Source organism: Cnephaeus nilssonii (assembly GCF_951640355.1).
Source record: "Cnephaeus nilssonii genome assembly, chromosome: 20".
Lineage (NCBI taxonomy): Eukaryota > Metazoa > Chordata > Mammalia > Chiroptera > Vespertilionidae > Cnephaeus > Cnephaeus nilssonii.
In genome coordinates, this window is record NC_137091.1 from 12,974,181 (window position 1) to 13,000,548 (window position 26,368).

Below are 26,368 nucleotides of genomic sequence, written 5' to 3' on the forward strand. Positions count from 1 at the left end.
AGGAGGGCAAAGAGGTGACGACATCACCTTGAAATCAGTGAGGTGGCCATCTTAGGACTCAGCTGAATTTAAGAGGATTTCATGAGTACACAGGTTGAAATACTGAGCCCTCACTTCCTTTCTTAGTATGTTGGGGTTTAATCTCCCTGGTAGATGACTGAAACATTTTCTCTCCTCAGCAGATAAGCTCATCTAGATGTCTAGGCCAGTGGTCGGCAAACCGTGGCTCGCGAGCCACATGCGGCTCTTTGGCCCCTTGAGTGTGGCTCTTCCACAAAATACCACGTGCGGGCGCGCATGTACAGTGCGGATTGAAACTTCATGGCCCATGCGCAGAAGTCGGTTTTCGGCCTGGACGAGTCTATTTTGAAGAAGCGATTCTAACACCAAGCCACACTCAAGGGGCTAAAGAGCCGCATGTGGCTCGCAAGCCGCGGTTTGCCGACCACTGGTCTAGGCAGTTTCCAGGTAGAATATATATAGGCCTCCATATAGCCCATAGCCTTGAGCACCACTACCAACCTTTGTTCCTCCTGTCAAGTTTTCCTTTTTAACATTCACATCTATGTACACTTAAAGCAGTTCAATGCTAACTCCCTGCTAGTTTGGCTCATCCTTGGGATGTGGAGATGTGGAATGGGGTACACATAATAAAGCACCATTCCTGTACCCTGTTTTCTGATGCCCAGAGATCAGGCTTCTGGGCCTTGTATCTCAGGCACAATCTTATTGCATTGATAACGAGATTGAGGGGTGAGACACTACTAGCTGGCCCAGATCTCAAATTCTACCCCCACCTCTGGTCGTGTTCAAATGGGCTAAGAGAACCCCTTCCCACAGCTGGCTTTGCTCACTTACCTATCAGAAGTTGCTATGGTTGGAACTTATTGATTTAACACACTTCTGAGTTCCCTCTGGATCCTGGGGCCGGAGTGGAATCTTTCCCAGAGACCACCGTGTAGCAGCCAGGCAGCCTGAAAACATGTCTCCTCTACCACCCTGAGCTGGAATGGGTGTTGCCTTCCCTAAGCACAACAGCTCTGGGCCATACTACAGTCACCTTTCTTTGCACTTCAGATTTGTCCTTTGGACCATTAAGAAACTAAAACAGCATTCCCTCCTCCCTCCCACCCCATCTTTTCTCTTCCATTCCCCTTCCCGCCCTTACCCATTGCACTTTTCCGGCTCTGCTTGAGGGTTATGTCACACCTCAGCAAAAGCTAAGCTATACTGCTCTGGCTTCTTCCCACATCGCCGGGCAATAATGGCCAGGTACAACATGAGAAGGGCCACCCAGTAGCAGCCATACAGGATGGCTCCAGAGACAAGGAAGGCTAGCTCCGTCTCACTGAACAGATCCTGGCAATAAGCTGTGTACGCCAGTCCTCCCAGAAGGACTGCCACCCAGATGGACACAGGGATGAGGCCAATGAAGTTCACCACAATGGTTTTTCGGCCAGAGGTGCCCCAGCCGGATTTGTTGATGGTAGCAATGGCAAAGATCTTGGCTGGCAGGAGGCTGGACATATAGAGGAGCGAGTACAGGGACATGAAGATCATCTCTGCATTGCCCCGAAGGAAGCAGGCGTAGGTAGCCTTGATAATGCCCACCAGCTGCACCGTCAGCAGGAAGAGGAGAATGTTCCAGATGCGGCCACGGTAGAAGAGCTGTATGACTGTGGCTATGAGGAAGAAGGGGAAGAAACCTGTGACCACTGACTCGTAGGTCATCCAGAGGTGGTGCTTATGGAACCACAGAGAGTTGTAGAGCCACTCCCGGAAGTAAGACTTGCTCCAGCGGGTTTGCTGGTTGAGCCACCGGAGGTACTTGGTGGGGGTTTCTGTGAGGCACTTGGAACGCGCTGTATATTTAGTCCTGTAGCCCAGGCTCAGGACTCGGTTGGTGAGGTGCCGGTCATCCCCAAAGCTGCACTTGCTGCCTAGGAACTTCTGATGGTACCAATCTTCCAGGAATTGCTGGAGGAGGCTGTTGCGGTACATGCCCAACGGCCCACTAATGCACTGCACACAGCCAAAGTAGGACTGGCAGGCCCGCTCCACGTTGAAGGCCATCCAGTACCGCACACTGCTCAGGAAGGAGATCCATGAATCATACTTGTTGAGGATCTGTAAGGGAACCATAGATGCTGGGCCTCCACACCTGAGACCATGAGACCCAGGAGACACACACCAGAGACCGGGACGCCTCCCTACCCTGCGTTCCTAGCCCATTGCTCCAATTCCTGGCCATCAGTCCCGGCCCAGCCACGGCTGGGAAACCCGAGGCTCAGAGGAGCCAACCACACTCTCTCCCCCCAGCACTAGCCCCAACTCTCCACTGTGTCGTCTGCATGGATTGTCCCAGTGAAGTTACTCTCGCAGTCAAAGCCGCCTTCCGTCTCAGGCGGCAGCCTGTGGCAGTGATAGAGAGAAGGCCTTGAGAAAGAGGCAAAGCAACACCCAGTCACCTGTCCTGACCCTTCAGTTGGAAAGTTTATGGGGAAGGTCTGGTATGTTACGAGCAGTAACTTCTGGAAGAAGCTATAGCCCCTTATTCTGACCACATTGCCGAGAGCGCCTCAGAGCAATTCACCCCAGAGCAAGGGTTTCTCAAGGGTCTAACTTGAGAGGTGCTTGCTGTATTACCAAACAGGAAGCACCTTGCAGGACCGATGGGCTCAGAATGCTGTGCCCCTCCCAGCAACACAGGCTCTCTACGTACCTGGTAAGTAACTTTCTCCCCTCAGGTTTAAAAAGGGCAGGAAAGGAGTTGAATAGCAAGTAAACCATCTGAAACTGTCACAAAGGAATATTCCCCCCTACCCCCCAAAAGTACTAGGAAGCCAAGATGCCCACTTCCCAGACATATCCAATTGGATTAGAAAGCTAAGAGAGTCCAGCCCCCACCCCCAGGAACCCTTAGTTACTTCTTACTTGGACATCTCCCCCAACTCCTCCTACTTGCGGGTCCTCCTCTAGGACTCGAAGCATCTCAATGGTGCAGGCTGGATCCAGGACAGTGTCCGAGTCACACACCTGCAGAGGAAATGCACCGTCAGTCCATTTTGACCTCAGTCCATCCACAGCCTGAGGGACACAGCCCCCCTTCATATGGTTCGCTTCTAGCCACTAGCTAAGCGATCTGTGCCAAATGGAAGGGGTGAGAGGAGTAACAAAGGAGAGTTCGGATACCAGGCTTGACAACCACTAGCAGAGAGAGAAACCCAGAAGTCTGTCATTGCCGGACCTGGAAAGGGAGAAATGCTTTGTGCTGGACTAGTCTTTAGCCTCTATGAAGCCAGGCTCCTGAGAACTCAAATGCAGGCGCAGTGCCTAGACCAAGGCCAGTAGACACACCTCAGAAGGCCAAGCTATTGCCAGAGGCTGTTGCCCAAAACTATCCCATAAGAATTTTAACAACAAGGTCTTCCCTGTTTCAGCTTCTGGCCTCTGGATGACCCACAACCCAAGTGGAAAATGGATCTACCAGTCGCACCCCGCCCCCCCCCAACATGGCTGCCAAGCCTTCAGAACTCGCTTGGCCGAGTCTCAGATCAGGGCACAGTATGGCCACGGGCTGCTCTCACCTGGAATATACCCTGGACGGGCGTGGAGACTCTGGTAGCAGCTGCCTTCAAAACCTGCCCCCTGCCTTCCTTTCCTGAGAGGCTCATGGTCTGATTCTAACAGGTAGCCCCATTAGTTGAATCTGGGCTATGAACACTTACCCTGGTGGCTGACTCCTTGTGTGTGTGTGTGTGTGTGTGTGTGTGTGTGTGTGTGTGTGTTGTGTTTTTTTTTTTAAATATATTTTTATTGATTTTAGAGAGGAAGCGAGAGGGATAGAGAGACAGAAACATCAATGATGAGAGAATCACTGATCAGCTGCCTCCTGCACAACCCCCTACTGAGGATCGAGCCCGCAACCCAGGCACGTGCCCTTGGCCGGAATCGAACCCGGGACCCTCCAGTCCACAGGCTGACGCTCTATCCACTGAGCCAAACCGGCCAGGGCTCCTTGTGTGTTTTCTATAAAATTACTGAGATGGTACAAAGAGCCCAGATAAATATTGGGCAAGGGACTTGGTTTTCTGACCTCTGAAGGAGCAAAGAACAGTATCCATAGATGAGCCCAAACCCTGTTCTGCAAAAGCCCCAAATGCTTTAAATGAAGGTGCTGAGTGAAAGCCATTAGCCTGTAGGAAGGGGGAGGCCCCCCAAGCTCCAACCTACCCAATGTTCTCTCTCCATGTTGGAAGACACGGTGGCCACAAGCAGCAGAAGGCTGAGGGGGAACCAGGCGGAGCGTCATACCTGCTCCCTCCTACCTCCCTACCGACACAGTCTTACATTCTGGTCCAGGCTGGGGAGGTCCCAAGGAGCCTCCGTCAAACTCCCAGAGCCTCCTCAGCTTACAGACCAAGCTTCCCAGTGCTGCTGGTCTCAGGGCCACTTCCTGCCCTGACCCTAACACGTTCTTCATGCTGCTCAGCCGCCTTCACCACAGGAAGGTCTTCTAGCTGAGCAGGGCTAGAGAGGTCAGAGCTCTTGTGCTTCACCACTGCCCGGGGCAGGGTTACCTCCCACAGCGGGAAAGACATGCCCTTGCTGCCCAAGGCAGTGACCCCGGAGCCCTGGGAGCCCAGCCGGGAAAGTCTGGCTCAGGTATGGGAGCCTAGTTGCTACTCCACCAGAACACACAGGAAAGGAAAGATGTGTAGCAGAGCAGGTTTGCGGTGTGTCGAGGGGGGGGGGGGGGGGGGGCGGGGGAGGATCCTGTGCTTCAAGGGAGTAAATGACAAAGTCACTGTTGCTTGAGCATGAGCCAGGGCTCAAGGGTTTTTGCTAACCCTTCTGAGCCCCCAGGAAAGTTTCAAAGGTCCTTTGACCCTAGATGAAGTGCAGACTCAAGACTGCCCCACATCCCCCTCTACAAGGCTGAGGAGGTCCTTGGGCCTAGGAACACAGAAAAAGATAAATGTACCAACTCTCACGCAAGAATACAACTTAAAAAAACAAACAAAACAAAACCCACCCCAAACAAACAAACAAAATCTACGGAAAGCTAAATTTAGGTGGGAACAGTATAGAAAATTTAAATACTGGAGTACTTAACCTGTTATCAGCAATACTGAGTTAGTACACAGGTGGGCTACCACTACAGCCACGACACATTCAACCGGACGGGCAAAACCTTCTGGCAAGTTCAGAGAAGGGAAGACACAGGGCAATGGACAGCATGGATGCTGGACCAGAAATGTGGGGTCCTGGGTATCAGCTTTGACTTGTTACTGAAATGTGTGAAGCTCTCTAATCAGTTCTCTCTACTAGGTTTTGTTATTTGAAAACTGGAGCTATTCAACCCTGTCAGTCTAATAAAAATTTCAGGCCGGTGTCAGCGACCCCTTTGACTGGAAGCCAGGCAGGGTCTGTTCAGGGTTCTGGCCCTACCACAGCTGCTGGATTCGCACTTGTGTCCCTCTACCTTACAGACACCAATTGGACACTGAGAAGGTAGGACTTTTTGGTCCATAACGAAAACAATATTTGAGTGCTTTCAAGCATGATGTCTTTTGCTCTTCACCACTTTTTTTTAAGGTTATGTTATTTTTTTAAAATACATTTTTATTGATTTCAGAAAGGAAGGGAGAGGGAGAAAGAGAGAGAAACATCAATGATGAGACACAATCATTGATCGGCTGCCTCCTGCACGCCCCCAACTGGGGATTGAGCCCACAACCCCGGCACGTGCCCTTGACCGGAATTGAACCTGGGATCCTTCAGTCTGCAGGCTGACACTCTATCCACTGAGACAAACCACACTTTTAAAAAATGGATTTCAAAGAGAGGAAGGGAGAGGGAGAGAGAGAATCATAGCTACGAAGGCAGAACATTGATCGGCTGCCTCCTGCATGTTGCCTACTGGGAATCAAGCCTGAAACCTGGGCACTTGTCCCAACGAGGATTCGAACCAGTAATCTCTTGGTTATGGATCAACACTCAATCACTGAGCCATACTGGGCAGGATCTTTACCACACTTCTTTATGAAGGGCTCATCCCCATGTTGCCAGTTGATGAGGCAGTATTGCACAATGAATAAGTTGTGAGCCCTAACTGATGTGGCTCAGTGGATAGAGCGTCAGCCTGCAGACTGAAGGGTCCCAGGTTCGATTCCAGTCAAGGGCATGTACCTTGGCTGCGGGCACATCCCCAGTAGGGGTTGTGCAGGAGGCAGCTGATCAATGTTTCTCTCATCAATGTTCCTAACTCTCTATCTCTTTCCCTTCCTCTCTGTAAAATAATAATAATAATAATAAATTAGTAGATGCCAACTACTGAGTGACATGAGGCAAGTTACTTAGCCTCTCTGTGCTTCACGTTTGCCTTCTATGAGTGAAGGTAATAATAGTACTTATCCCCTAGGAGCATTATGAAGATTAAAAGAGTTAATATGTATGAAAAGCCTACACTAGTGTCTGGTAAAAAGTAAACGCTATATATCTGTTTCCTATTTCTATTATTAGAACACAATTCACAAAGTTAACCTTTTGCACTCGGATGTCGAGTGTGACTCGACACGGATAGCATTAGAATAAAGGAATCGAGAAAAAAGCAAGCGAGTGCAAAGGGTTAAGTAACAGCAGAACCAGGACTCCATCCCAGGTCTTTTTGCCCCCAGGGCTGCTTTCAGAACCATCACGCCCACTGTCTTCTTAAGTGCAGAGGAGGGATGTGCAGACACAAGGCATCTACTCTGGACCTGGAACTCCTGGAGGAGGGTATGCCCGGCTGGCTGGACATGTCCACACACTGGCAGGGAGGCACCCTTACCTGAATGTAGTCCACCGAATCGCCAAGGGCCTTGAACGCTGTGTACATGACCTCTCGCTTGCCTCCCCACTTCTGCATGATGCATGAGAAGGTGCTGGCCCGCACCACGTCCCGCACACGGTCCATACCCGCCTGCAGGCTGGCCTCCGTCTCACCCTCACCCGCCTCATGGAAGTTGCTGCGCCACACAAAGAAGCCGGCTTGCTCAGTGCCGCCCAGCACCTCGTGGAAGATGTCCAGCATGTAGGCATCCTCCTGCCGATTGCCGTCCACCACCATGACCACCTTGAGGTTGGGGAAGGCGATGCGCTGGGCTGAGCGCAGACACTTGCGCAGGTAGTCGGGGTCCTCCTGGTAGGCAGCGATGCAGAGCGCCACGGAGCGCCGCGGCTGGGAGGGCAGCTTCAGGGGCCGGCCTGCCCGCCTCATGTGCCGGTGCTCCAGGAAGGCGAACAGGCTCTGGGTGAGCAGGTGCAGGCCCAGGATGGCGCCGTACAGGCCGAAGGACAGGTAGTGCTTTTCTGTGTGGATGAACTGGTAGCCCGTCACGTAAGCTGCCAGGATGCCACCGAGCACTGCCAGGGCAAACAGGCTGGTGCCCACCACGCGCAGGGCTGTCGTCAGCTGCACCGGCATCTGGCGGGAGAAGGCGGGAGATGCGGGGGTCAGGCAGGAGGCAGCATCTCCAGTCAGTGGGAATGGAGGCATTATCTCTGGGCCTGGCCCGGAGCAGGGTAGATGACCCAGTAATAAAAACTATTTCCACTGAGCATGACTAAGACTACTAGGGGTCCAGTCCCAGCCCTGGCACTATCTGTGTGACTATCTTTTGTCCCTTCGTTAATTCATCTGTAAAAGGTGGGTTGTAGCACTAACCTCGCAGCCTCTTTGAGGTTTAAATGGGTTACACAGGTAAAGCACTTAAACTAGCATTATTACTGTTTATTGTTAGACAGACCAAAGCTGAAGAGAGCTACCTAGCTAGTGGATGACAGAATTGGATCTGCCTGACCCAAAATTCTTGAAGGCAAGCCTCAGCAGGGGTGAGCCTGAGGCACTTCTGAGCACACGAGGGGCCAGGGAAAAGGGAGGAAGATGAACAAGGAGGCAGCCAGTGGCCCAAGCTCCTACCTGCACTGTAACCTCTAGGGGATTGCACCCTGGGAGGGGAAAACGCTCCAGGAAAGCACAGCCACCAATGAGGCCCGTAAAGCAGGGCCCAGCCGGGTGCTCAGATGGCTGGAGCAGTATCCTGTCTACCAGAAGGTGTGGGCTCGATTCCCGGTCAGAGTACATGCCTAGGTTGCAGGTTCGATCACTCGTGGGGGCACATAGGGGGGAGGAGGGCAGCAGATCGATGCTTCTCTCTTACATCGATGATGTTTCTCTCTTTCTAGATCAATAGAAACAGATTCTCAGGGAAGGATTTTTTTAAAAAAAAAAGAAAGAAAGTGGGGGGAGGAGGGGAAGAAAGAAGAAACAGCAGGAAACATAAAGAGGTGCCAGGAGAAAGAAAAGAAAAAAAGAAGGAAACAGCCTTCCCTTCTCCAAACAGCACAATCAGTAAGAGAAAGTTTCCCTGTGTTCTCTCCTTTCTCATCTTTTCCTCTTTTACTTGAGAGCCAGGAAAGAAAGGGAAAGCAACGGGGAAAGGCGGACAGGGGAGAGGGAGGGGAAGGAGAGCTGGGGTGTGGACAGCTCTCGGGAAGCCCAGCGCGCAGGGCACCAGCGGGAACTGCAGCCACACTGCAGCCCTGGGAGGTGGCTGCCTGGGAAGCCCAGCAGCCTGGTCCTAGTGCCCGCACAGAGCCTTTGTGCTCGTCCGGCCCGGCGCTCCCGCAGACGCTGCAGCAATCGGGCTCCCAGCACCTGTACTGTCGGGAACAGCTGTGTTTGAATGGAAAGCGCCTAGGACTAGAAAGACACCAGAAGACTTGTGCTTGAGACAGGGCCCTACCACCTCCTGGCTGCCTGACCTTGCCAAGTTCTCTAACTTGGTATCTCCCCCCGATCGGGGGTTCTAATGGTTTCTTGCTCCATAGGTAAATAATTTCCTGAAAAATGGAAGCACTTCCAGCTATGATAGAATACCTGAGTGGGAAGGCTGATTGTAGGGGGGAGAGAGGGGGTTCCTGATCTGTGGAATCCCCCTTTCCACCCCACCCACCCTCTACAGACAATGAGGTCTCACTTCCAAGCCGGCTCCAACTCTAGGTGTTACTGAAACCGTCCCCCGAGCCCCACCCCAACACCAACGCACCTTCTTGCCACAGGAACACACGGTCCCTGCCTAAATCAGCCTGAGGCTCAGGCACCCGCACCAGCCAGCAGCCTCAGTCCCGAAAGTGCTGCTGGCAGCCTCGCCGCTCCGGGAAGCGCGGCGTCCGGGCGCTCTGCCCCGCCATCCCGAGGAGCCTGCTGCGTGCTTCCTCTGCAGGGCTCCCTGGTCCCCACCCCACCCCCTCCTGGCATGCTCCCGCGGCCCAGAGGCCCCCAGACCCTGCCTCCCACGGCCCAGGAGCGCCCCTGTCCCCCTTAGAGATTACACGCCGAGGGGGCGCTGCGGGCACACTGCCCACCTACGGTCTGGGCAGAGGCAGCGGGCTCGGAGGCCACCCACCCAGCAACCTGCCGGTCGGCCGCCGGCGCACCGCCTCGGTGCAGGGCTGGGGGCGGTGCCCACAGGTTAACGCGGCCGGGAAGCTCGGCCAGCTTCTCCCCGCCGCCGGAGCCTCCGCTTCTGGGGAAGGCGGCGCCGGCCACACCCACGTGCCGGTTTCCCACGACCCAGGGAAAACCCAGGGAGTCAGTCGGACCAGGTCCCATTCATCTCCCCGGGGCCCCAGCTACCGTGGCAAAGTGTGCCTGCAGACAAAGGCGACATCCCCGGTGTCGCCGGCGCCCTCCTTTCCCGGGTGGGACCCCCACGCCCGGCGCAGTCATTGGAGGCACTACCCCGGCACCTCCCACCCCTTTGCAGACCAGGGTCCTGTAGTCGGTGACCTCACGAACAATCGGACGCTGGTGCGGGCTCCGGCTGAGGTGCCCCTGCCCAGATGGGGGGCCGTGTCACCCCAAGCCAGCGGAGGGGAGCCCAGACCGCCTCTCGTCCCTGCACGTTCCCCCTCCCCCCCTCGCTCCGAAGGGATTCGCGGGAGCTCGCCCCGGTAGGCTAATGCGCATTCGGCTTCAAGGACACGGGGTTAGGGGACGATCCCTAAGACCGACCCCCCACCCCCGGCCGACAGAAGGAGAAAACCTCAACCGAGGGCGCACGCCGCCTCTCTACCCCCCGAAACTTGGCGGGGCGGCCCAGGCTGCAGCCTCTCCAGCTGACAGGTGTGCCCGGCAGCGGGGCCACACGCGGCGGGATGGAAACTTGTGCGCGGGGCGGGGGCTCTGTCCTCCCGGCCCCTCGGAGCCGGCGAGAGAAGGGAGCCCCGGCCGGCGGATCCGTGCGGCCGTGGCCCCGCTGACCCGCGGGAGCCTGGGCGCCAAGCGTCTCGGTGCCGGGACAGGTGCGAACCCGCGGGTGCGGTGGGGGAGGGAGAGACTCCCGCCAGCCTCGTGCCCCGCACCGTCGTCCGCCTCCTAATCCTTTCACAAAACCGGAGCCCCCGGGAGGAAGGGAGGAGAGGCCGGAGGAGGAGAGGATGGAGGAAGAAAGGGAGGAGGGGTCAGTGGGGAGGGGGCTGCAGGACCCGCCGCCAGGAAGCCGGGAGACGCCGCAGCCCGCAGCCCGCCTCCCGGCTCTGGACACGGCGCCCGCACATCCGGGGGAGCCGGCGGCGGTCCGCGGGGCACCGGGGGAGCCGGGCGCGCCCTCCGCCTCCCGCCCCTCCGGAGCGAACCCCGGGCCCGCGCTCACCGTGCCGCCGGCTGCCCGCGCTCCGGTGCTCAGCAGGCCCGCGGCAGCTCCATGCCCCTCCTCCCGCTCCGCACCGCCGCCGCCGCGCGCTCCGACTGACGAGCGACAGCCCCGCCGAGACGCCTTTAAGTACCGAGCGCGTCCCCGCCGGGAGAGGCGCCCTCCTCCGGCCCCGAGGCCCGGAAAGTTGGGAAGAGTGGGAGGGCTCCCCCGAGGGCCGCGAGGGAGCACCCCCTTCTTGGCTCCGGCGGAGGGAGCGCCACGCGGCCGGCGCAGCGCGGGACGCCGGGTCCCGCGTGGACGCCGCTCCTCCGGTTTGCAGACTCAGTCTCTGCGCCTTCGAAAACCGGGTTCCCCCCAGCCCACCAAAGGCCCAGCTGCTCCGAGGGGCATGGAGCTGCTCGTCGGGGCTACACCTAGCTGCCCAGTGGGAGGCGGTCATTGCGCTCCACCCAGAACCTGGAGCGTTAACTTTCAGATCACCCGCTGTCGAAGCTTGGAGATGGACTCACCCTGGCCGCCGGTGCAAATGTCCCCCTGACTTCGGCACGCGAAGGGGCTGTTCCCTGTGCAGGGCACCCCCTAAAACCAAGACAGCGGAACCTTCCTGCCGGCAAAATAAATAAATCAAAATAAATAAATAAAAGGCGCAGAGGCGAATAATTGTCAAATGGTCAAAGAAAGGTGTTAACCATTATGACAAGCTTAGCTTTGAATTCCGCAGTGGGGCGCTAATGACTTGAAGGTTGTTTGCAAAAGATGCACATCGTCTTGTAAAAACCTCCAAGTTCCAGTGTCTTAAAGCCACAACCAATTCCTCCTCCCCAGTTATTCCCGACATCCATGACCTCTTTAAATTTCCAACTGACCTTATCTCGGGGCGGGGGGGGGGGGGGGGGGGGGAGCTTCCAGGTCCCTAAAATCTGGTGCTAGACTTGGGTGAGGTGGGGTGGGGCTGGGGAGAGGTAGGGAGTTGTTAGCAGAGGAAGTTTAGAACCAGCTGAACTGAGTTTCTCAATCTCCGAAAAACTCGAGAAATTATAATTAAAGACCAGGAGAAAGTAAATGTACGTGTCCTCCAAGCACACCTGAGATAATTCCCATCTGTTTCCAAGCTGCCACAGGTTTATGGGAGCCTGAGCTGCAGTCGACAAGCTGCTCCTGTCAGAAGCCCTAAGGGCCCAGGACGTCTTTGCCTGCCCCAGGGCCCTCACTCTGGGCCACAGAGCTGACCCCTCAGTTGCCCAGGCAAGCAAAGGCCCCTGGCACACCTACCCCACCCACTCCCAGCTTGCATTAGAGACATCAAATCACTCTATGCTTTTGGTGAAGAAACCATCACTAATGTGATACATCATTTAAATACCCTTTATGATGTGCTTTTTTAAAAATCATATATTTTATTGATTTTTTTACAGAGAGGCAGAGAGAGGGATAGAGAGTTAGAAACATCGATGAGAGAGAAACATTGATCAGCTGCCTCTTGCACACGCCCTACTGGGGATGTGCCCGTAACCAAGGTACATGCCCTTGACCGGAATCGAACCTGGGACCCTTCAGTCCGCAGGCCGACGCTCTATCCACTGAGCCAAACCGATTTTGGCTATGATGTGCTTTTAAAAACTAGCACTGAATACACAATGGCAGTGTATTTTGAACTTAAGACTGGCCCTAATAAAAGCTAATCAACCCGGCCAGTGTGGCTCAGTGGTTGAGTGTTGACCTATGAACCAGGAGGTCCTGGTTGAATTCCTGGTCAGGGCACATGCACGGGTTGTAGGCTTGGTCCCCAGTGTGGGGCATGCAGGAGGCAGCTGATCAATGATTCTCTCTAATGATTAATGTTTCTCCCTCTACCTTCCTCTCTGAAATCAATATATATATATTTTAAAAAGCTAATCATGCACCGGGAGAGAGAAGCCCTTGGTTAAGTAAAAGGAGGGCTCTGGAGCCAGGCAGTTAGGCACTAACCTCAGTATTTCATCCTAGAAATGGGTCCAGTATCTACTTCTCCGGGTTGTTATAAGGATTGAACAGATTGGCTGAGAGTTAAGTGCTCAGTAAACAGCATCCACTTGCCATGCTGTGGATTCCACACGCCCATCCCTCCAGGATGTGACAGGAATGCCTTGTCTAGACTGCATGATGGTCTCACAGAGCCCTGGGCCACCTCCTCTACATCCTGGGGTGTCACAGAGCCTGGAGTTGCCAGAGATGATCTGATTCTACCTTCCACCCAAACTTGCAATCTTTAGGGGAAAAAACAAGCAGAGACTAGGCAGGCACAAAATGGAGTGTCTCGGAGGGAGGGCCCAGCATGGACAGGTATTCTGATATCAAGAGGAGCCAGAAATCCAGATTTCTATGCGAAATCTCCTAATTTTTAAGTGTTAGAGGCTAATTCAAATGTTGAAAAAATACATTCCACAGACCAGGCAAAAAATGTGTCTGAGTCATAGCCAACCAACCGGCTGCTTGTAAGTGACCTGTTTAGAAGCATAAGGAATAGGGCAGCCAGTTTGGAAAGACCCCATCAGCCCTCAGGGCAACAGCAACATGACTTCTCCACAGCAAGGTGCCTGGGGCTGCTCCAGGGTCATCTCATGTTAATTTCAAAGGCTCCAAGGTTGTCCCATTCTGCTCAGTTGGCTCCAGGGAATTTATAGGTGGTGGCCTGGGACCGCACAATTCAAACATCCTAAATGAACAGTGGGTCCGGTTGCAACATCATGGGAAAACACTCTGCCCATAACCAATTGGCTTTCCCAAGGGCGTAAATTTTCTTTCTCTCTCTCTCTTTTTTTTCTATTCTGCAGGGCCAGAGATCTGCTGTTATCAGGCAGCTTTACCTTTGTGGCCAGTCTATGCCAGGGAAGGTCTGCCTATAATTAACATCCAGTTTTCGGTGCCCTGTTTACATTCATCTCCCCAGGAGTTGTTGGGTAGGGGAATCTTTAAGGGGCTGATCCAATAAAGCTCAGCTTTATCTCTGCTTACCACTGAGGATTTAGAAATAGGACTAATTCCATACCCAATCGCTTAAAAATGCCAATTCAGATGTTGTGAATTGGCTTTTACTCAGGTTCCAGAGGATAAGCCTCCTATTTTGCTCAGTTGTAGACTTATTTGTACTTCATTTCAACCTTCATTTAACAAACTCTGAGTTGCTCTGAGCAGATAATGGCACTTGGCCACTGGGAAGTTTCAGGCTGGTCCCTGCCATCTAGACGGTTGTCCACGTCGAAGACAAATTTATACTTGAAAAAGTAAGTCACCATACAAGGCAGTTTATGCGGGAATCTAACTCGAGAGTTTGATAATTTTAGGAAAGAGATCTCTGTAAGCTGGAATGGACTAGACCGAGTTTCACGGAGAACTTGCACTGACTGTGTAGAAAGGTAAGAACAGTCTAGCTGGGATGATAACACAGACCAGGAGCAGGTAGAGCAACGGGCGAGGTGTGTTGGAAAGACAGTGAAGAGAGGCCGGGATGAAACAAGGCATTTCTACTAGAGAACTTGAACAGTGTCTGCTGTACAGGAAGTGCCCGAGAGAAAGTCTAGCTGCTGAGGAAGATGCTAGGGACAGATTCTGGAAGGCCATGAATGACCAAATAAGGAGTTTGGATTTTATCGGGTAGATGATGGAGAACTATTGAAGATATCTGAGCAAGGTAATAATAGGTTGAAAGTACTGTTTGGGGATGGCTGAGCCAGTGGTATTTTGTGATAAGGACCAGGAATGGGGTGTAGGAAACCTGTTACGAGGCAGATAAGCCACAACACAGGGCTGAGATGGGACTGTAGTGAGGACTGTTGGTGCTGCCTTCAAGGAAGAGGAGTTGGGGCACAAGCGAGGGTAGAGGTGGAGGTATAATTTCTATAGTTTGGAAGGTTGAAAGGGCCAGTCTCAAAGGTTTGGGGGTTTGAGGTAACCGAAGCTGACAGTTTCACAAAGATTTCACCTTTCCACTGAATTTCAAATCCAAACTCATGAAATGCTCAAATACCTTGCACCAATAGGAGCCCGCCATTCAATCTCTCTTGTCATCACTGTTGCCCGAAGGCGTGGGACAAACCCTGCCAGCAACCTGGTGTTGCTCTGCTCCGCTGGTCTCCTGGGGAGTGACTGGGTGAGGGGGGCTGGAGGGCTGTTCTAGCTCCACAGGCCGCCTCCTCCTCACCCTCTGACCTCAGGCCTGTGCTCCTCTATGGCATCCAGCCCACAGCTTCTAGCCAAGCACAGCAGAATGGAGGGTGGCAGCCAGGCTACTAGGTCTCCCCTAATCCATCCATCCCATCAACTTCCCCTGGGCTGACTACAGTCAAAACCTCTTGAAGCTCATGAAGGTGAACTTAAACTGGCCTCCTCCAGAGGAGCAGGTTATGTCCACCAGCCGACTAAATAGGGCTCTCTCTTCAAGGCAGCTTAATCTGCAATACTAGTTAATACGTAATTCAAAGTGGAAAGTGTGTGCCTTGGATACAGTAAGGCAGCTACTACCAAACAAAGTTACCCTTTCATAACTTTGCCCTCTTACTCACAAGTACCCTGTAATCAGCCCCAGTTCTGGGTGCTATGTTTGAAGAAGCAGGTGTAAGGACTATTCTGTCCTGCAGTTACAAAGGTGAGATTTTAATTCCAGTCTCTCTTCTCGCTCTCTCTTCTTGGATGGAAGAAGTGTTTTCATTTCAAATTAAGAAGTCTCTGTGCAGCAACCGAACAATCAGTTCCTCCGAGAGCTAGGTTCTTGTGCTGGCTTGCAGGTCAGGGTTCGGAGGGCACACCAGAATGAGGACCGAATATCAAACCATTCCTGGAGATGCTTTTCTTGGAATCTTGAACAGAAAAAGCTCTTCCTGGCCATCTTTCCTTTCTCTCCCTCCCACAGGTGAACGCAGAAGAAAAAAAATCCAGGCAATTTTCAACCATAATCTACCTTCTTCATGGAATGCTGTGTAAAGCTAATAAAAATCATGTTCATAAAGAAAATGTAGAAATAAGCAAAAAATGCTTATAATGTAAAGTAAATGAGGCAAGATACAAAATTGTTATGTATGAACAATTATGTTTACTTTGTTTTCTTGTAAATACTATGCATTAAAAGGCTGGAGGGAAGCTCACCCAGAAATTAATATCAGGTTTGTTTGGCTGGTAGAACAATGGAGTTTTTTTTCTCTGTGTTCTCCAAATTTTCTATTAATAAGTATAATAAGTTTATAATAAAAAGATATTTTGAAATGAATTGTTGAGTTCACAGAATCTCCTTCTAGGCTGGGGCTGGGTGAGGTACAGCCTGTATCAGGGGTGGGGAACGTCCAGCCCACAGGCCGCATAAGTCCCGCAAAATCATCTGGTCTGGCCCTGCCAAGGCATTGGGGTGAGTTAATTAAATGGTTGACCACACATAGCAGGCTAATTTTAAGTTGATAATTTTGTATGGCCCTCAAATGATGTTATAAATAAATGACTCTTGGAAAAAAAGGTTCCCCACCCCTGGCCTATATGATAGATGCATTTATGTGAAAAGGGTTTGACAGCCTGTCTACAAAGAAAGCAGTCAAGTTGAGAAGGCCAGGATAGAGGATTAGTGGTGGCCAACACTTGAGTACTTTGCTTTATTTAAATCCTTCCCACTGCTCCTTTGAGAGAGTTTCGAAGGGAAGGGGGAAGTATATGGGACTGTGCTGGCTCATTCAGCACCTTTTGAGTGACTCAGAGAAAGACCCCTTCCTGTGGGAACACAGCCCTGGACGGGGCACAGGGCTTGCCTGGCACACCCCATGATGATCTGGGTAAGGGAGGGAGGCGTACAGAATTATGTGCTCTACGAGGACCCTGAAAGGATGCTTTTCCTGAAAAAAGCACTTGAAGAATGATCATGTCAACAGCACTGCTGCCCCAGGGAGCTCCTGGGAGAGGTTCTTTCCTTGGGGTGTTGAAAACCTACCCACTGTGCGAGTGCCCGTGTGCATGCCCACTCTGCACGTGCACACAACTCACTATCCACAAACGGACACCCACATACTTGCTCATTACTCAAGTGCACACTTTCCCAGACCTCAACGGAACACAATCCCAGTCTATGTAGTCACAATTCCAGTCGCCAGATCAGCAGGAGTGGAACAAATCACTTAAGGTAACTTTGTTCCAAATTCATTTGGCTCTTGTTACAGTAACATCAACCACAGTTCTTAAATGTGCTGGCACTTCTGCTTTATGTCCTCTTTCTTGATTAAAGACGTCATTAGTCACTGTCACCGAGGAGGTCCACAGCCAGATCCTCCATAAAAGTGATTATAGAAGAGCCAAGGGTAGGAGCAGTTCCCATGGGCTCCTTCATGGGAGGGACCCCCAAAATATGTCCTATTATCAGGGTGTCTTTTTTGCTAGGACAACCTCTCCACCACCACCAACACAACACACACACACACACACACACACACACACACACACACACACACCTTCTTTTCTCACCAGATAGGCTAATACAGTTGTTTTCATATTTGGTTGTTGCACCTTCAACTTTTAAAACCTTGGTAGCTTTTTTAAAAAAACACTAATGCCGCCTGGCCAGTGTAGCTCAGTGGTTGAGCATCAATCTATGAACCAGGAGGTCATGGTTCCATTTCTAGTCAGGGCACATGCCAGGTTTCCAGCTCGATTCCCAGTAGGGGGCGTGCAGGAGGCAGCCAATCGATGATTCTCTCTCATTGATGTTTTGATCTCTCTCGCTCTTCCTTTCCTCTCTCTGAAGTCAATAAAAACATATTAAAAAAACAAAACAAGCCGAGACCGGTTTGGCTCAGTGGATAGAGCGTCGGTCTGCGGACTGAGGGGTCCCAGGTTCGATTCCGGTCAAGGGCATGTGCCTTGGTTGCGGGTACATCCCCGGTGGGGGGTGTGCAGGAGGCGGCTGGTTGATGTTTCTCTCTCATTGGTGTTTCTAGCTCTCTATCCCTCTCCCTTCCTCTCTGTAAAAAATCAATAAAATATATTAAAAATAAAAAATAAAATAATAAATAAATAAATAAATAAATAAACAAAACAAAAACCATGAATGCCTGGACTCTGTCCAGAATCAATTTAGATAGAATCACTGGGGGTGAGCCCCAGGCTTGAGTTGCATTCTTTTGAAATTCTGTAGGCGATTCTATTATGTATCAGCATGGAGCGCACATCCTGAGGAATCTCCTCAGCTGAGATTTGCAAATACATTTCTGGCACTAAGTGGACAGCAGAGAGCCAGCCAAGCCCAGAGGTGAGCTCCAGAGTGTGTGTCTACCCGTCTTCCTCTAGCACCTTGCCTGCCACACCTGTTTGAATATACTGGCCTTAAAAAGTTAACAATGAACCAATGAGCTACCAAGCTAGAAGGAAAAAAATAAAAGGAGAAAGGATGCTGATGGAACTGGAATTAGAAGGAAGAGCCTGGGAGAAACACACGAGGACAGACCGGATGGGTCGGGTCAGTCCCCAGGGCTCCCCAATCTACCAGGAATTGGATTGATACAATCTTTTTGTTGGCAAAGGTGCTACCTGCTATTTCCAGGAGAACGGGGGTGGGGGTGGGGTGGTGGAAACCAGCCAGCCTTGTCAGTGGGAGGACTTTCGATTAGCTTTTGTTTTCTAAATGACAGAACCTCTGCACTTTGGGGGCTTTCCCTACGCAAAGGATGAGTTAGGACAGTGGGCCTGAGGGCATGGGGTCCCCAGGACTCTCTCTCTCCCATGGTCCTGGCCTTGGCCACAGAAAATACCCACATGTTGGAGCCCACTTTGCAGTCTCTGAACAACAATACTACTCCATCTCTCTGGGGAGTGTGTGGGGGGTGTCTCACAGCTCTTTGAAGCATCAGCACCGCCATTCTTTTAGTAAAGACAGTCTAATTTCAGGGTGGCTCTTCCCTAGGATTAACATGGTCACCATAGGTTTTGAAGTTTTGAAAATGGTATGTGGTCTAGGAAAGGCTGTCCATGGGGCGTGGGGAGGGGCGGTGAAGGTGGGGGAGGGCTCGTCCAAGTTCTGGAGACTGGAAGTGCGGAGCAGGGGCTTTGTTCCGCCCACGCCAGGCTGCCTGTGCCTGTGAGGACCAGGGCTGAGCATCAGAGAAGCCGCACCCAGGCACTGCTCGGAGCGGGCTTCGGTTCTTCAGGCAGACAGTGAGGATTCAATCTTACATCATCTAATAAACCACTGAAAGGCCAGTAGCTTTTCCCGGTCCCCAGTGCACAGGGTGCTCCTCAGCTCCGGCGTGCCCTGCAGGTTGCCCACTTCTATCAATAACTCTCCCCCAGACGTTCTGCAGCTCCATGGTGGAGTTAGGTGCGGACTAACTGGTTAACATTAAGAACTAGTAAGTAGAAGAACTTTCTCGGCCTAAGTACACTCACATCTCCCTTTTCTTCTTTCTCTTCTCATTCACATTAACTGGCTTCTCTGGACCTTTTCCCCCTTCTGCAAACGAGAGCCATTAATTCCGTTTCATTTTCTCTCTCTCAAAGAATGGTATGGAACAGAGCTATTAATATGTATGTGCAAGAAACATTTATGCAAGAAATAACAGTTTAGCCCTAACCGGTTTGGCTCAGTGGATAGAGTGTTGGCCTGCGACTGAAGGGTCCCAGGTTCGATTCCGGTCAAGGGCATGTACCTTGGTTACGGGCACATCCCCAGTAGGGGGTGTGCAGGAGGCAGCTGATCGATGTTTCTCTCTCATTGATGTTTCTAACTCTATCCCCCTCTCTTTCTCTCTGTAAAAAATCAATAAAATATATATTTTTTAAAAAGAAATAACAGTTTAAATGTTCCTTTGTTACCATCCTGAAAATGAAATCTGGTAGAGATGAAAGGATAAAATAAAGCAAAAACAACAAACAAAAACAAAAGGGGACATTTCCTGCTCTGATTGGAGTTCATGGAACACTTGCTACATTTTCTATGATGCACATGGCTCTCTGTGCCTCTGCTCCCAGGAAGGCAGTCTTAGTATACTCCCCTCACCACCCCCAGAAAGAAGAAGAAGCCTTTCAGTAAGCAATTTACAAAAGCTGTCAAAGGATCAGGTAGGCTGGAGAACTGCAGCAAATCTCATCTACAGCTGCTGGGCAAACTACAAGGTCAAACACAAGATACAAGGCTCTGGTGTCTGAGGTTGGGTTTTGATATCAGGGACACTATCTGGAGGGAATCGGGGCTGAAGTGGTCCATTTAAACAAGCAGAGGGGAACCACTAAAATGAAGAATTTTTTACAATTTGGAAAATAGTATCTGTTGGGTAGCAGCAAAGCACAGTGGCTAAAAGCCCAGCCCCAGGAGCCAGACTGCCTGGGCCCAAAAACTGGTTTGGCTACTTCTCACTAGCTATGTAACCTGGGGCAAGTAATTAGCCTCTTGTGTGCCTCAGTTTTCCCATCTGTAAAATGGGATAATAATATCCCACAAGCCCAGTGTGTGGACTCAGTGGATTAATATATGTTAAGTGAACAGAAGAGCAGAATAAGTTTTACCATAGTGTTAACTGACTACGCACAGCAATGCAGAGCTACTGTAATCATTCATCCTAGGTTTTACAGGATAAACAGATACTTTGAGGGGCCATCAGACCCTATGTCCTGAGTCTGGCCTGGGAACTGTGGTCATTGTCCTGAGGTCATGCCACACCCATGAATGGCATTTGCTAACACTCAGGACAGCCTCAGAGCTGAGAGTCTGGAAAGAGACTCTTTTTAGCAGACCTGCCAGGGCTCAGGATTTCTCTCCAGGGTGACACTTGTAAGCCCCTAACTCAGGGGTCCTCAAACTTTTTAAACAGGGGGCCAGTTCACTGTCCCTCAGACCTTTGGAGGGCCGGACTATAGTTTAAAAAAAACAACTATGAACAAATTCCTATGCACATTGCACATATCTTATTTTGAAGTAAAAAAACAAAACGGCAAAAACACCCGCATGTGGCCCGCGGGCCGTAGTTTGAGGACGCCTGCTAACTAATGCTATAGCTGGGATATTGCTGCTGGTGAGTGTACTTGCAAAGCATGTCATTGTGCCCCCATTGGCAGTTTTGGTGCACAGAAAACTCCAGCCCCTGAAGATTTTCTAGTCCTGAATTGTTTAGAAAACAAATGGTGTTAACATTTTGCTGTGAAGTCAGAATGTGCATTTTATGGGCATTAAAGTAGTATCAGCTGAGGATGGGGGACGTGTAGATCAGCACCAGCTTTCTGGTGAACACTTTGGTGCTAACATTTAAAGTGTTCATGGCTTTTTGGTCCAGCATTCCAACCTCTTAGGACTTATCCTGTAGAAACACTTCACTATGCAAAGAGTTATGTTTAAGAAGCACTAGAGAATCACTGGAAATGAGAAACAAATCTATTGGCCATCCAGAACAAATGCTTAAACCAGCTGTAGCTCACCTGCGCAACGGAGGACATGCCACCAGCACAAAGAAGAGGGATCTGTAAGTACTGGAAAGAGAGCATCTCCAAGGTATATGCCTGAGAGGAAATACCTGGGACACCATGGTAAAATCCCATTTTTGTTTTTGAAAGCAGTCACATGTGTTAGCATTCACTTGGAAAAGGGGCAAACGGAAAGAAAGCTCTGGAGGGACAGACACCAAACTGTCAGGGGTGGTCTTGGGGTAGGAGTGGAGGTGAGGTTGCGGGAATTTCCCTTTGTGACATATACGTTAAATTTGCTATAATTCATGTAACATATGTAATCAGAAAACACACACACACACACACAAGCAGTCAGGGCATCCATACCTGAGGGCTCCCACTCCTCAGGGCTCTGAGGGCAGAGGCTGGCACGGGGTATTGCTAGGCATCCTCAGGATGTGTCAGCAGAGATGAAATGACTTCTTCGTGGAACCCAATGCCAGGGATCATGTGTATATCTGAGCCCCTGAGTGTGCTTCCCAAACTTGGCTCTCGTTGAAAGGCTCTTGCTTCTATACTCATTTTGGGGGGAGAGGCTCCGTGGTATTCAACACATGTTCAAAAGGGTCTAATTGGGACCCAGGAGACCTGGGGCCAAATCCCTCCAAAGGGGGATAACAATAGCTCTCCTCCCTGTTCCATGACATGAGAATCAGACAAACTGATTGATAAAAAAACGACTTTCCGAACTAAAGGAAGCACAGAGCAACTGATCATTCTATTCCATGCCCCATGGGGACTGCAGAGGGCCACCTGGGGGCAGGGCGCAATCCCTGAGCCCTCCTGGTGGCACGGAGCTACCAGGCAGGAAGTACAACACAGTATAAAGAACTGTGGGGAGGGGCACTAGATGACACTTCCAATTAGTGGGCACAGCCCCCTCCAGGGCTGATGGTGAGGGTCTGCATTTCCTCTTCACTGCCAGCATGTGCAGGTGGGCGTGCTGAGCACCCTGACCCAGCCAGCAGGGAAGCGTGCCGCAGCCAATATTCTCAGAAGACAACTTCCCAACCCCCAAGCCGTCACTCAGTTCCAAGCAGAGTGGTGCATGGAAGTCAGAGGTGCCTCTCACTGCAGTGAGGCTGCTGCATGTGACTGCAGAATGTCTGTGGCTGCAGAACTCGCTGGAGGACACAGCCGGGCCCTCAGAGGTCAGGCCTGCTGAACAGAGGAGCAGGGGAACAAGAGCCCCCATGGTCATGGAATAGTGGCCACCGCTTCCAGCCCACCCTGACCTCAGCTCCTGTTTCTGACTCTCTCCCTTCCATGGCAATGCTGACTGAAATTTTGGATTTCTGTGCAAAAAGACTCCAGAAGCCCATCTGGATTCTGCAGGTCAGATGAATTATTCCCCAACTCGTTCCTACCCACTGATCGACTTTCAGATGTCTTAACCATCCCTCCACTGCAGCGAGCTGCTGGGGAGTCACAGGCAGGTGGCAGGCAAAGCTCCATTCACTCACCCTCTCCCAAAGGGACAGAGCAGAGAGGTGGACTGAGGACAGATAACAAATTTGCTTTTCTCTTTCTCTGGGGCCAGTGAAGAGAAACTGCTGCTGCCAGAGAAGAGGGAGCAGTGAAAAGGTTCCCTGCTTCATTCTGATTATGACAAAAACTGTGGCTGGGTATGCAACTCTATATTTATATGTGTTTCCCCTCTTACATAACTTATCATCTTGGCCTCCAAGCACTTTCCAAAAACAAGCTGAAGGGGCTTCAGGCAGAAATAGGTCTCTGCTGCCCCCAGGCTCAGAGGGGTCAACAAGGCTAGATGTGATGGGCACATCACCTCCCTCCTGTGATCCGCTCCACTTTCCTTTCACTCACTGTGCTCCAGCCACACTGGCCTCCACACACACTCTGACCTCGGGGCCTTTCACATCCATCCGTTCCCTCTGCCCGGAATGCTCTTTTCCCAGATATCTTCATCCTCACTCCTTGACCTCCTTGTGATCTTTGCTCAATACCCACTTCTCAGTGAGGGCTTCTCTGGACAAGTTACCTAAATTTATAGCTCCCATCTCCATACGCTCTTCAACCCCCTTCCCGACTTTATTTTTCTCAGTAGCATTTAACACCATTTGACATTCCATCTATTCTGTTATTTATCTTATTTATTATCTGTCTCCTTTCACTACAAAGGAAGCTTCCCCGGGGATCAGGGTTTTGTCTGTTTGGTTCACTTGCTGTGTTTGCAGTGTGCCTGGTGCAGCATCTGGAACATAGTAGGTGCTCAACAAATTGTTGTTTGTGATTTGCCTTCCTGCCCTCCAGTGCCTGGCACCTCGTGGATGGGCAGACAGGACCACAGGGAAGTAAAGGAATGAAGAAGAAGGGTGATGAAAGGAGAAGAATATTAGGAAATATGGAAAAGTTGTATGTGTGGGGAGATGATAAGGAACGAAGTGTAAGGTAAGAGATTTCTGATTAAATAACAGAGGACTTACAGAAGGTCAAGTTTGTGCTAGGAAGGAAGTACAACACAGCAGAAAGGGAAACTCTCCAGAATCTTCAGGAAATGCCTGAACAAGCAGTCGATACTTGGGCATAATTCCTGGGGTTCGGCTACAGCCACAGCTTTGGGCCTCCTGCCGCATTGCTATCCTCTGTAGGCCAAGAGAGCGGTGGACAGTAGGCCTGGAAAGAGGAGCAAGAAACCAGGAAGAGAAAGAAAGGAGGAGAAAAGGCCAAGTAACAGACCAGGTGGGTGACCTAGGAGAGCATGGGTGACAGACCACTGGGCAGTGGAGGAGATTGAAGGTGAGAGGCCAGGAGAACTTCAGCAGCAAGAGAGATGAAGGGAGGAGACAGGCAGGGGCAGGAAGAAGGGAGCCTCAGAAGGAGAAGAGATGGGCAGAGGTGGGAGGCAAGCATGAGTATGTTGCCGCTATACAGAGTCAGACATCTCACAGGCCTGTGCAGGGAAGTGTCACTATTGCTCCTGCCATCTGCCCCTATGTCTTTTTTTTTCCTTACTTTTGTGTTTTTACTAAAGTTCTCCGTTCTCATGCTGTTACCCAGAGATGGATGAAATCTTATATATATAAACTTGGAAGAACTATTTAATAATTTGGAAAGTTTTAATATTTTGGTCATGTTTAGGAGGGTTGTATTAGGGTATCTTCCCCTTCAATTCAATAATAGTAAAAAAAAGTCACTCTAAAATCAAATCCACCAAAATCAATAAAGAACAGATGCTTTTTTGCTACATGCCAAATTAAGTTAAATTAAGAGGCAATTTATGGCCCTGGCCAGGTAGCTCAGTTGGTTAGAGCATTGTCCTGATACACCAAGGTTGTGGGTTCAATCCCTGGTCAGGGCACATACTAGTACAAGAATCAACCCATAAAATGAATAAATAAGTAGAATAACAAATTTCTCTCTCTCTCTCTCTCTCTCTCTCTCTCTCTCTCTCTCTCTCTCTCTCTCTCCTCCCTCCCTCCCTCCCCTTATCTAAAATTAATCAATAAATTTTTTTTTGCAAAAAGGCAATATGCCCAGCCGGCATGGCTCAGTAGTTGAGCATCGACCTATGAACCAGAAGGTCACAGTTCTATTTCTGGTCAGGGCACATGCCCAGTTTGCAGGCTCGATCCCCGGTGTGGGGCATGCAGGAGGCAGCCCATCAGTGATTCTCTCTCATCATTGATGTTTCTCTCTATCTCTTTCCCTTTCTCTCTGAAATCAATTAAAAATTTTTTTTAAAGAGGCAATTTATAAATGGAGATTCAGGGACTAACTAGAATGCTTCATGAGGCATTTTCTAGTAGACTAGTAGGTTCTTAGACTAGAGAGTTGCTCAGCCTAAGCAAGGCGATCAATTAGGATATGTCTTTAGAACTGGAATACATTTAATGCAAATAAAGTTGTAAGTTATATCAATCATATAACATCCAATCTTATTATGTAAAGTGAGTAGTATGGAGTCTAGTTAAAGGAAGGTTAAGAAATGACAATTTTTTGTGCACATCTAGCTGATCCAAAGGAGATTCTTCTCTAAATTGAAAGCCCCAATCCTGATTTTCAAGACAGCCTTGATTTGGAGAATGAAAATTAACCCAGCTACCCTAGCTGAATGGAAATATCCCTTCAGCCTGGCCCGTGTGGCTCAGTGGTTGAGTATCGACCTATGAACCAGGAGGTCAAGGTTCGATTCCCAGTCAGGGCACATGCACAGGTTGCAGGCTCAAGTGCCAGTAGAGGGCATGCAGGAGGCAGCCAATTAATGATTGTCTCTCATCACTGATGTTTCTATTTCTCTCTCTCCCTCTCCCTTCCTCTCTGAAATCAATAAAAAAATATATTTTAAAAAAAGAAGTATCCCTTCAAAACATCTTATTGCCTTCGTTCTAATTCTTTGCTTAAGGTAATTTGTGATCCCTAACTGTTTATAAGTTGACCCCTTAAAAGGAATGCCCACCACAAAGGTTCTAAGCTAAGAACCATGTCTGCAGTCTGGCCAGAGAGAAATCTCCTGTTGTTCACCGGCACACAGGCATGCCTGTATATAGATCCTTCAGTCACCCGAGTGTTTTGGAAAATTGTGTTCTGGTTCCCCTGGCCTCATCCCAGAGAGCGGGGAAACAATCCTGTGATAAAACTCTGTACCCAGCCCTGCAAATCTAAGGACCGATCAAGGAGCTCCAGGTTAGCCCTTGTCAGGTATTGGCCACAGGGAGGGTTTATTGGAAACAACCAATTTCTCCTTTTTTGTATCCTCTTAGCTGCCACCAAAATTCAGTGGCCAAAGTATCTAAATAAAAAGGACTCCACATCTGAAATGATTTCAATCCACCCGGCATCAGGTCACCAATATGCAGTGCACTTATTTCGTACTAAACCACCGTCTAAGCACTTGCCTTTCTAAAGGAGCAGAGGACTGAATGCAGGATGCAACTCCCTCATCTGAGATGTTTGTGGTTCCCTTCTCCTATAATCAGGGCAACTCTATGCAAACTAGCAGAGGGAGTGAAAGAAAATGGCCTGGGAGGACAGACACAGGGCTTACCCTTCTTCTCTGGACGATGGAACCAGCCTGATTCTTTTTGGAGATCAAATCCTCGACAGCATAGCTTTCCATCTCGATTGCAGAGGACCAGATTCAGACCTGTTTCTCTTTCCAGCCAGGGTAATTTTATTCCATTTTGCATGTTTCGGTAACAATTTCCTTCCCCTCCCTACCTCCAACTGCATTCTGAAATGCCTCTTGACCAGAGACACAAAGC

The 26,368-nt window shown here is 50.5% G+C and overlaps 1 protein-coding gene across 3 annotated transcripts; it reads right to left on the reverse strand.

The window, feature by feature from the left end:
* Window positions 1–1,164: 1,164 nt before the first annotated feature.
* On the reverse strand, window positions 1,165–26,278 carry HAS3 (hyaluronan synthase 3). 3 transcript variants are annotated; one of them, XM_079800337.1, is made up of 4 exons: window positions 26,152–26,278; window positions 6,833–7,468; window positions 2,935–3,036; window positions 1,165–2,127 (listed from the first exon to the last, which is right to left on the reverse strand). In XM_079800337.1, exons 1-4 carry the CDS (start codon window positions 26,221–26,223, stop codon window positions 1,204–1,206), a joined length of 1,734 nt encoding a protein of 577 aa, XP_079656463.1. In that variant the 5' UTR covers window positions 26,224–26,278; the 3' UTR covers window positions 1,165–1,203. The 3 variants fall into 3 exon arrangements, with proteins under 3 accessions (XP_079656463.1, XP_079656465.1, XP_079656464.1); XM_079800339.1 differs by lacking the exon at window positions 26,152–26,278 and adding an exon at window positions 11,213–11,283; XM_079800338.1 differs by lacking the exon at window positions 26,152–26,278 and adding an exon at window positions 10,701–10,802 and having other exon boundaries at window positions 1,166–2,127.
* Window positions 26,279–26,368: the final 90 nt, after the last annotated feature.

What these genes read in the sequence shown, in the direction of transcription:
- HAS3 (XM_079800337.1), bottom strand. Translation starts at nt 26,223, where the DNA reads ATGGAAAGCTATGCTGTCGAGGATTTGATCTCCAAAAAGAATCAGGCT. An exon ending in ATTCGGTGGACTACATTCAG is followed by an intron (nt 3,037 to 6,832) that starts GTAAGGGTGCCT and finishes TTTCCTCTGCAG; the next exon opens with GTGTGTGACTCGGACACTGT. An exon ending in GAGTTGGGGGAGATGTCCAA is followed by an intron (nt 2,128 to 2,934) that starts GTAAGAAGTAAC and finishes GTTCCCTTACAG; the next exon opens with ATCCTCAACAAGTATGATTC.